Source organism: Rattus norvegicus, chromosome 3 (genome assembly GCF_021556685.1).
Source record: "Rattus norvegicus strain SHRSP/BbbUtx chromosome 3, alternate assembly SHRSP_T2T, whole genome shotgun sequence".
NCBI classification, from domain to species: domain Eukaryota; kingdom Metazoa; phylum Chordata; class Mammalia; order Rodentia; family Muridae; genus Rattus; species Rattus norvegicus.
This window is the reverse complement of record NC_141536.1, coordinates 107,173,918-107,185,358: the sequence shown is the minus strand read 5'-3', so window position 1 is coordinate 107,185,358 and position 11,441 is coordinate 107,173,918. Positions and strand designations below refer to the sequence as shown.

At 43.2% G+C, this 11,441-nt stretch overlaps 1 protein-coding gene across 4 annotated transcripts in view; it reads right to left on the bottom strand.

Annotated features, from left to right (window-relative positions):
- Positions 1-415: 415 nt before the first annotated feature.
- The window catches only part of Stard9 (StAR-related lipid transfer domain containing 9), a 91,824-nt gene continuing 80,798 nt past the window's right edge, over positions 416-11,441 (bottom strand). For 3 of the 4 annotated variants that reach the window (XM_087654595.1, XM_087654596.1, XM_087654597.1), the window contains 6 exons: positions 3,832-3,949; positions 3,590-3,711; positions 3,319-3,383; positions 2,996-3,198; positions 2,765-2,844; positions 2,172-2,598 (listed from right to left, as the gene is read on the bottom strand). In XM_087654595.1, coding sequence (XP_087510721.1) covers positions 2,272-2,598; positions 2,765-2,844; positions 2,996-3,198; positions 3,319-3,383; positions 3,590-3,711; positions 3,832-3,949 — 915 coding nt within the window. In that variant the 3' untranslated portion in view covers positions 2,172-2,271. 4 annotated transcript variants of the gene reach the window in all.

Below are 11,441 nucleotides of genomic sequence, written 5' to 3'. Positions count from 1 at the left end.
ATTATGACAAGAAACTTTGCTTGAGTATCTTTTGATCATGGTTAAATGTACAGATGTGGAAGACGGAGTTACAGAGATTGACCGTATGCTTCACATTGCTGACTCAAGTCTCATGAGGGGCTTTTCACCTTATGCTGTTCACCTATTTAGATTCCTACAGTAGCTGAGATCATAATACTAGCACATGCATGTAAACAGAAAATCTCTGCCCTGAACTGTGAGTAAATATTGCCATCATGACCCTCAACAATACATTCTATTTATTTGTCTGTTTGGCTATCTAGGAACTCATGCTGTAGACCAGATTGGCCTCAAACTCAGAGATCTGCGTGCCTCTTCCTCCTGGGTGCTTGGATCAAAGGTGTGTGCCCCACCACTATCTGGCTTTTTATATATATATGTAATTTATTTTATTTAAAAAAAACTCATTTATTTTATATATAGGAGTACACTGTAGCTGTCTTCAGACACACCAGAAGAGGGCATCAGATCCCATTACAGATGGTTGTGAGCCACCATGTGGTTGCTGGGAATTGAACTCAGGACCTCTGGAAGACCAGTCATTGCTCTTAACCACTGAGCTGGGGACCAAACCCAGGAACTTGCCCTTGCTAGGCAGGCGCTCTACCTCTGAGTTAAATCCCCAACCCCCCCCCTTTTTTTTTTAATTTTTAAAAGTAATATTTTGACCTTTTTTTTTTTGGTGGGGGGAGGTTGGGGGCAGGTTAACAGTCTCAGTAAGGCACTTACATGAAAAGAGGTAGAAGAAACTGGGCATGGTGGGCTGCGGTCCTTAGTGTGGGACTTGGAAAACTGAAGCTATGGAAAACTGAAGCTACATACAAAAAAAGCAAGAGGGCAGGAGGGAAATTGGTAGGCGTATAACACTGCATTTCCAAGTATTGCCAAAAATTACCATGCCAAAAATTACCATGGATAAATTCAAATATTCAATTCATAATATATAAATATTCTAAAAGAATAGAAAGAAATTTACCCTTTAACCAGTCCTATCTCTATAAGAGAAGCTTCTTCCATCAAAGATTTGGAGTGACAGAAATAAAAGAATTTTCTTATCTGAAAATGGAAAAAAAAAAAAAAACCTTTTCTCTTCTCTAACTATTGACCGTCTTTGTAAGTGCCAAGCCTAAGATAGGGTCTAATGAATCACGGGCTGGCCATCTGAGGATGGTCTTCTGGTCCCCCTGCTCCTACTACCACAAAGTGCTGTTGCTATGTGCTACCACACCCTACCATATACAAAGAAGTGGGTGCTAGCTGTGGTCGGTTCATGATCCCAGCATTTGGGAACGTGAGGTGTGTTAGTTAGCACAAGGTCAAGACCTATGCTAATCCTCTCGACAATCTGCTTGAAATCCCTCTTCACAAGCAGCATGTAGCTGTCGTGTTACTGGTCTCCCATTGTACTGAGCTTAAAAGGTAGACTGACTGTACCAGTGATATACAGTGACACACAGTGGGGGGAAGAGCAATGTGAATAGTAAAATGTTTGCAAACATTCAAGGAGAAAAGATTCTGAATCAGGATTTGGTTTGTGTAGATGATTCTTTAAACTGTATGGTTTGGTCCTTTCTACCACGCCATCACAAAATGGAACTGAATTTTGGAGGCAGATCCAGAGCACCCTTGGCCAGTGCCTGCCTGCCAAGAAGGCACCTTGCCAAAGCACTGCAGTCTCCAGCTCTGTGGGCTGTGCCTTTTCCAGTTTTGGACACTCGGTGCCATTGAGCCCCCGAGGCAGGAATAAAGGGGAGACATCCTGAAGGTGAGCTGATTTCACTCTTTGGACAGCTACGGCCAGAAGCTTCAGGTTGCTCACTCTTAGAGGTAACCAGGTACTAAGTACTGGTTTTGCTGGCTCCTCTTGCCTCTGGGTCTAGAAGCAGCTGGAGTCTCACCTCAGCAGTGCTGTCTCCATGGCCCAACACTAACGGCGAAGGAAAGATGCCAGCTTGGCCACAACCAACGGCTGCTGTTTGATAAAGGAGTTGAGAAGATGGGGAGGGAAGCCTGGTGCACCCAGCTCTACCTGAAAGCAGAAGGAAGAACTGAAGGTACAAACAGACCCGAAGCAGCCACTCTGGCAGTGGTGACTGGAGATGCACTTGGACCCCTGAGCATTTGATCTAAGGACTAGCTTTCCCCTCCCAGTGATGAAGTTGGACTGAGAGTGGAGAACCATTCAAGATGGTGAGGATTCTGGTCTGCTGCCACTCAGCTTCAACAGTCTGTTTCCTAAGGACACTGTGGCTAGCCATAGGCTACAAGTCGGCCAATCTCTAGTACTGGGAGCTTCCTTACTCCTCCCTCTTTGATTCCCCTTCCAATTAGCCTACTCTGGCCAAATGGCATGATAACTGAGGATTCTATGCAACGGGAAAGATATATCCCCAAGATATGCCATGAGTGCAGTGTCACCTGAACAAGGAAGATGACTCTGGTTATTTCTTTCCCCTCCAAGAGAACAGGCTGCAGGACCCAAGCACTGGGAAGGATCTCTCCTCTGACCATTTTTCTGCTAGGTCTTGGCATGGATGCATCATACACAGACTGAGTTGCCATGATTGATAGGTGTCCCTAGGGACAGAGATACATGTGAGTCCTGCCTGTATAACAACAAAACACGGACAGATTTAAATATAGTTAGGGTGATCGGGGGTAATATCGTCAGCACTCAAGCCACCCCACTAATTGCACCTCATGGCACTTTATCCCATAACATTTACCACACCAACATAGGCACCTCTTTGGCTTCCACACAGACACAGCAGAAATCTCGTAGCTGCTTCAGCGCACACAGTGTGGTGTCGCACACCAAGTACACTAGAAAGACAGACAGATTGAATACTAGTCTTTCTGTGTTCATAACTAGATCTCTGGCAGGCTTGCTGAGAAGTCTAGAGCTCCCAACAGTGCTGCTTCGACCTTTGACTCCCTACCAGGCCTTTGGAAACTTTCAAGCCCTTAAACTCACCCAGGCTGATACTGTTGGTCACTCGCTGATGTAGCCTTGATGTCTGGATGGGCTTGTGATACAGAGGCCACAAAGTGGGATCACTCACAGCTGCCCACACTTGAGAGAGTGGCTGGGACACCACACCTGCACCCAAGAATCCATGTCGAGTAGAAGAGAATTCCTTGTAGTAAAGCTGTACCTCTTGCTCCTCACCCTGATAGCTTGGGGACACCAGAGGCAAGAAACAGTCAGAAAGGAATTTACTAGTGTGGGGAATGCCAGGAAGCTGAGTGGACAAGGAGAATAATGCAGAAAGACCAAAGCATGGCAAATTAACTTACTTCCAGCCAGCTGATGCCTGGCGGATGAAGAGGTTGTGGAGATTATCCGAACAAGCAGCCATTACCTGGGGGCAGAGGGTAGAAGCCAGGCCTCTAAGTTCATCAGTCTGACTAACATTTAATTTACTAAATGCTCATTTGTCAAGTTGAAGAGTTCCTGAAGTCTCAATGCCTGGGTGGGCCTAATCTGCCTGACTCCTCCCTTCCCATCTAACGTAAGTCAGGCTAGAGCAACAGGAGAAGAGGAGAATGAATAGACCCAGAGACTCACATCAGCCATTGATGTGTTAACAATGTGTTTGGCCAAGTCTTGATAGGGGAAGGAGAAGCAGGTTCCTAAGCTGGACAGGCTGGAGGGAGAGCAGCAGCCACTACCCATCGAGGCTCTGCAGCCTACAACAAAGAAATGAAGGTTCTGCAATGACCTGAATGCCAAAGTGCTAGAGCTGTGATACAGGGCCAGGAATCTTGGGTCAGTAATTCCTGCAGACAGTCCCTAAGCTTCATACTCACTGTGAGCTAAGTTCTTCCAGGAAGACCCAGTCAGATACAGGTAACTGTTCCTCACTGTGGACCGGCCCCGCCAGTCCCCTATCCAAGTGTCTTGGGAATCTGGCACTTGAGAGTCCTCCTGCAGAACAGAGGACATTGAGAATGAGATCCAGAATGCCTTCCACTAGCAACTGCAATTCGACTTGAGAATGGTGGATACTATGGTGGTTTGAATAAGTATAGTCCCCAAGTCTCATATACTTGAAGGCTTTGGAAGTCTTCAAGCCTTTGGACTGACCCAGGGTGATACTCCTGGTCATCACAGAAAGGATTAGAAGGTGTGGCCCTGTTGCAGGAAGTATGCCACTGGGGATGGGCTTGAAGGTTTTTTTTTTTTTTTTTTTTTTTCTGGGGCTGGGGACCGAACCCAGGACCTTGCGCTTCCTAGGTAAGCGCTCTACCACTGAGCCAAATCCCCAACCCCGGGCTTGAAGGTTTTAAAAGCCCATGTCGAGCTGGAGAGATGGCTCAGTGGTTAAGAACACTGACTGCTCTTCCAGAGGTCCTGAGTTCAAGTCCCAGCAACCACATGGTGGCTCACAACCATCTGTGATGAGATCTGATGCCCTCTTCTGGTGTCTCTGAGGACAGCTACAGTGTACTTAATAAATAAATCTTAAAAAAAAAAAGCCCATAGTTCTGAGAATATAGAATATAACTGAGAATATAGTTCTCAGTTGCTTCTCCAACACCATGTTGGCCTGCTGCCATGCTGAAACTAAGCAAAACCCCCACAATGAAATGCTTGCTTCTGTAAGAGCTGCCTTCATAACGATAGAACAGTGGCTAAGACTCAAGAAGTTTAGTAATAGCTACCAGCTAGAAAACCTTCACTGTCTAAGGATTACTTGCAGATCAGTTGCCACAGCAATCAGGTTAACCAGTAGCTGGGCGTGAGGCCTGTTTCAAACCTGGGACAAGGGGCTGGGGTGCATATTTTACATACCAAAGCAGACCTGGCCTCCAGGTTCTCCCACACATCCCTTACTTCCTACCAGGCATACCCTACCCTCTACTCTAAACTTTCAAGCCCAGGGGCTGGTCTGCCCTTCTCCCAGAAGCTCCCAGAGCCTTAAATTGGCTAATTTCATCAACAGAGAAATAACTTATACAGGTTCTCTACCAAATGGCCAAACTCCAGGGTCATTATGTGAAAAGCCACCTATACCATGGTGGCAGCAGGAAGGGCATCAATGGAGGGGTTTAGTGTGGATAATAAAGTCAAAGAGAATGGGGAAATGGGGAAGGAGCAATGAGCTCTGAACAGCACACACTGGCCCTGGCCAGGTGCCACACTGAGCCAGAAGTCCTCTCTGGGACCAGAGCCTCTGGGACTCTACTGTCTTTGGTTAGCACACTGTGTCAGTCACCTCTTCAGTGGAACAAAAACACTGGCCAGCGAGATGATTCACCAGGTAAAGGCGCCTGACGCCAAGCCTGAGAATCAGAGTCCCCAATACGGAACCAATACTGACCTCCAAATGTGTGACATGGTATATGCATTCATATGAACACTCTAATAAACAGTTCAACCTCCTTCCTTACTCCATCCCTCCTGCTGCAATACTCACGAGTCATTTTTAGACCTGTAACCCTTAGGAGCCCTTTCATGTAATCACCTCTCTCCACTTGCCTCCACCTCTCCCTTGTCACTAGAAAATATCATTTAAACACAAAGGTGTCTCCTCAGCACTGAGTTTCCTGAAGCCAGTGTTCCATCTGTCATCTCCTACCTCTCACCTGCACAGCACCTACCAGAAACTAGAACCATTTGCTTTTACCACTCCTCCAAATACCCACAATGGTCCACAACACTGAAGGGCACCAAGATGCTTGCCAGCCCCATCTTTCAGCAGACTGTCACATGCCTCATAGGATCTGCCCCCCATGCCCCAGGCTCCCTGCTTCCTCCCTGTTCTCCCTCAACTACAAACTGATATCTTGGGTTTTTTTGCATCTGGGTCAATGCCTTAGATGACCTCACCTGTTGACAGTGTTGCACTGATGATTTCCAGCTATAATAATGAATTAATATTGAATCAACAACTGGGTTGGGGACAGGGATTATATCAGAGATTATATCTTTTATAAATAAGACCAAATAAGTCCTTTATGCTTTTGGGTCAGAGACATTATTGGAAAAATGTAGCATTACTAAATATTTAAAAGGTCAAAACAGGGTCTGGAGAGATCCCTTGGTGGTTAAGAGCACTGACTGCTCTTCCAGAGGTCCCGAGTTCAAATCCCACAACCACATGGTGGCTCACAACCATCTGTAATGAGATCTGATGCCCTCTTCTGGTGTGTCTGAAGACAGCTACAGTGTACTTGTATATGATAAATAAATCTTTTTAAAAAAAGAATAATGCATCATATACACAAGTATTCTGCATGTACTTACAAGAATTCCAAGAATGCAAGAATAGTTTCATATTGGCCATTAGGAACAAATAAATAGATGAACAAGATGGCATTCTCCAAAGACCAAAAACTAATGCTCTAGAAAATCATATGCTCCCTTACCATAAAATACATCTCAGTTTAAAACCTAGTGTGAGCAGTCCAGACACTGCCCGGACCTGAAGAGACTCAGTCAACAGTTGTCTGCACCCAAATCCCGTGGGAGGGAGAGCTAAACCTTCAGAGGGGCAGACACGCCTGGGAAGCCAGAAGAGACTACACTCTGCCCACATTTCTGACTCCAGAGGAAAACACCTAAAGCCATATGGGACCTCAGTGCATGGGGCTCCCGGAAAAGGCAGCGCAGGCCCCTCCTGGTTGCTGCCCTCACCGAGAGCTCAAAAGCAGCCCCCCACGAGCAACTTGAGCTGTGATACCAGAGTTAAGACCAACTTTTCTGCTCCAAGCGACCTGCCTGGTGGACTCAGGACACAGGTCCACAGGAACAGCTGAAGACCAGTAGACAGGAAAGACTACATGCCCGAAAGCAGAACACTCTGTCCCCATAACTGGCTGAAAGAAAACAGGAAACCAGGTCTACAGCACTCCTGACACACAGGCCTATAGGACGGTCTAGCCACTGTCAGAAATAGCAGAACAAGATAACACCAGAGACAACCTAATGTCGAGAGGCAAGCACAGGAACCCAAGCAACAGAAACCAAGACTACATGGCATCATCGGAGCCCAATTCTCCCACCAAAGCAAACACTGAATATCTAAACACACCAGAAAAGCAAGATCTAGATTTAAAATCATATTTGATCATGACCCTGGAGGACTTCAAGAAAGACTTGAAGAACCCCCTTAGAGAAACACAGGAAAACATAAAAAAAAAACAAGTAGAAGCCTACAGAGAGGAATCACAAAAGTCCCTGGAATTCCAGTCCAACACAAATAGTTGGAAGGAATTAAAAATGGAAATAGAAGCAATAAAGACAGGACGGGGGGGGGGGGCTGGAGAGATGGCTCAGCGGTTAAGAGCACTGACTGTTCTTCCAAAGGTCCTGAGTTCAATTCCCAGTGAGAATTGAGAATGGGATTCTCAATGAGAAGATCAAACCTAAGGATAATAGGTATAGAAGAGAGTGAAGACTGCCAGCTCAAAGGACCAGTAAATATCTTCAACAAAATCATAGAAGAAAACTTTCCCTAACATAAAGAAAGAGATGCCCATAAACATACAAGAAGCCTACAAAACTCCAAATAGATTGGAGCAGAAAAGAAACTCCTCTCATCACATAATAGTCAAAACAGCAAATGCACAAAATAAAGAATATTAAAAGCAGTAAGGAAAAAGGTCAAGTAACATATAAAGGCAGACCTATCAGAATCACACCAGACTTCTCGCCAGAGACTATGAGAGCGAAGATCCTAGACAGATGTCATACAGACCCTAAGAGAACACAAATGCCAGTCCAGGTTACTGTATCCTAAAAAACTTTCAATTAACATAGATGGAGAAACCAAGATATTCCATGACAAAACCAAATTTACACAATATCTTTCTACAAATCCAGTGCTACAAAGGATAATAAATGGTAAAGCCCAACATAAGGAGGCAAGCTACACCCTAGAAAAAGCAAGAAACGTCTTGGCAACAAAACAAAGAGAAGAAAAGCACACAATATAATCTCATCCAAATATGAATATAACAGGAAGCAATAATCACTATTCCTTAATATCTCTCAACATCAATGGTCTCAATTCCCCAATAAAAAGACATAAACAAACTGGATACGCAATGAGGACGCTGCCTACAGGAAATACACCTCAGAGACAAAGACAGACACTACCTCAGAGTGAAAGGCTGAAAAACAGCTTTCAAGCAAATGGTCTGAAGAAGCAAGTTGAAGTAGCCATTCTAATATCGAATAAAATCGATTTTCAACTAAAAGTCATCAGAAAAGATAAGGAAGGACACTTCATATTCATCAAAGGAAAAATCCACCAAGATGAACTCTCAATCCTAAATATCTATGCTCCAAATACAAGGGCACCTACATACATAAAAGAAACCTTACTAAAGCTCAAAGCACACATTGCACCTCACACAATAATAGTAGGAGATTTCAACACCCCACTCTCATCAATGGACAGATCATGGAAAGAGAAATTCAACAGAGACATAGACTAAGAGAAGTCATGAACCAAATGGACTTAACAGATATTTATAGAACATTCTATCCTAAAGCAAAAGGATATACATTCTTCTCAGCACCTCATGGTACTTTCTCCAAAATTGACCATATAATTGGTCATAAAACAGGCCTCAACACATACAGATAGAAATAATCCCATGCGTCCTATCAGACCACCACGGGCTAAAGCTGGTCTTCAATAACAATATGGGAAGAACGCCCACATATACATGGAAGTTGAACAATGCTCTACTCAATGATAACCTGGTCAAGGAAGAAATAAAGAATTTAATGAAAATGAAGGTACAACATACCCAAACTTATGGGACACAATGAAAGCTGTGCTAAGAGGAAAACTCATAGCTCTGAGTGCCTGCAGAAAGAAACAGGAGACAACATATGTCACCAGCTTGACAGCACACCTAAAAGCTCTAACAAAAAGAAGCAAATACACCCAGGAGGAATAGAAGGCAGGAAATAATCAAACTCAGAGCTGAAAGCAACCAAGTAGAAACAAAAAGGACCATAGAAAGAATCAACAGAACCAAAAGTTGGTTCTTTGGGAAAATCAACAAGATAGATAAACCCTTAGCCAGACTAACGAGAGGACACAGAGAGTGTGTACAAATTAACAAAATCAGAAATGAAAAGGGAGACATAACGACAGAATCAGAGGAAATTCAAAAAATCATCAGATCCTACTACAAAAGCCTATATTCAACAAAACTTGAAAATCTGCAGGAAATGGACAATTTCCTAGACAGATACCAGGTACCGAAGTTAAATCAGGAACAGATAAACCATTTAAACAACCCCATAACTCCTAAGGAAATAGAAGCAGTCATTAAAGGTCTCCCAACCAAAAAGAGCCCAGGTCCAGACGGGTTTAGTGCAGAATTCTATCAGACCTTCATAGAAGACCTCATACCAATATTATCCAAACTATTCCACAAAATTGAAACAGATGGATCACTCCCGAATTCCTTCTATGAAGCCACAATTACTCTTATACCTAAACCACACAAAGACCCAACCCAACAAAGAAAGAGAACTTCAGACCAATTTCCCTTATGAATATTGATGCAAAAATACTCAATAAAATTCTGGCAAACCAGATCAAAGAGCACATCAAAACAATCATCCACCATGATCAAGTAGGCTTCATCCCAGGCATGCAGGGATGGTTTAATATATGGAAAACCATCAACATAATCCATTATATAAACAAACTGAAAGAACAAAACCACATGATCATTTCATTAGATGCTGAGAAAGCATTTGACAAAATTCAACACCCCTTCAAGATAAAAGTCCTGGAAAAAATAGGAATTCAAGGCCCCATACCTAAAATAGTAAAAGCCATATACAGCAAACCAGTCGCTAACAGTAAACTAAATGGAGAGAAACTTGAAGCAATCCCACTAAAATGAGGGACTAGACAAGGCTGCCCATTCTCTCCCTACTTATTCAATATAATTCTTGAAGTTCTAGCCAGAGCAATCAGACAACAAAAGGAGATCAAGGGGATACAGATTGGAAAAGAAGTCAAAATATCACTATTTGCAGATGATATGATAGTACATTTATAAGTGATCCCAAACGTTCCACCAGAGAACTACTTAACCTGATAAACAACTTCAGCAAAGTGGCTGGGTATAGAATTAACTCAAATAAATCAGTAGCTTTCCTCTACACAAAAGAGAAACAAGCGAAGAAAGAAATTAGGGAAACGACACCCTTCATAATAGTCCCAAGTAAAAGATCTGTAGAATAATAATTTCCAGCCTCTGAAGAAAGAAATTGAAGAAGACCTCAGAAGATGGAAAGATCTCCCATGCTCATGGACTGGCAGGATTAACAGTAAAAATGGCCATTTTACAAAAAGCGATCTACAGATTCAATGCAATCCCCATCAAAATACCAATCCAACTCTTCAGAGAGTTAGAACAACTTGCAAATTCATCTGGAATAAAAAAAAAAACCCCAGGATAGCTAAAACTATCCTCAACAATAAAAGGACTTCTGGGGGAATCATTATCCCTGAACTCAAGCAGTATTACAGAGCAATAGTGATTAAAAAAGTGCATGGTATTGGTACAGAGACAGACAGACAGACCAGTGGAATAGAATTGAAGACCCAGAAATGAATCCACACACCTATGGGCACTTGATTTTTGACAAAGGAGCCAAAACCATCCAATGGAAAAAAGATAGCATTTTCAGCAAATGGTGCTGGTTCAACTGGAGGTCAACATATAGAAGAATGCAGATCGATCTATGCTTATTACCCTGTACAAAGCTTAAGTCCAAGTGGACCAAGGACCTCCACATCAAACCAAATACACTCAAACTAATAGAAGAAAAAGTGGAGAAGCAACTCAAACACATGGGCACTGGAGAAAATTTCCTGAACAAAACACCAATGGCTTATGCTCTAAGATCGAGAATCAACAAATGGAATCTCATAAAACTGCAAAGCTTCTGTAAGGCAAAGGACACTGTGGTTAGGACAAAACAGCAACCAACAGATTGGGAAAAGATCTTTACCAATCCTACAACAGATAGAGGGCTTATATCCAAAATATACAAAGAACTCAAGAAGTTAGACCACAGGGAGACAAATAACCCTATTAAAAAATGGGGTTCAGAGCTAAACAAAGAATTCACAGCTGAGGAATGCCGAATGGCTGATAAACACCTAAAGAAATGTTCAACATCTTTAGTAATAAGGGAAATGCAACAACCCTGAGATTTCACCTCACACCAGTGAGAATGGCTAAGATAAAAAACTCAGGCGACAGCAGATGCTGGTGAGGATGTGGAGAAAGAGGAACACTCCTCCATTGTTGGTGGGATTGCAGACTGGTACAAGCATTCTGGAAATCAGTCCGGAGGTTCCTCAGAAAATTTGACACTGAACTACCTGAGGACCCAGCTATACCTCTCTTGGGCATATACCCAAAAGATGCCC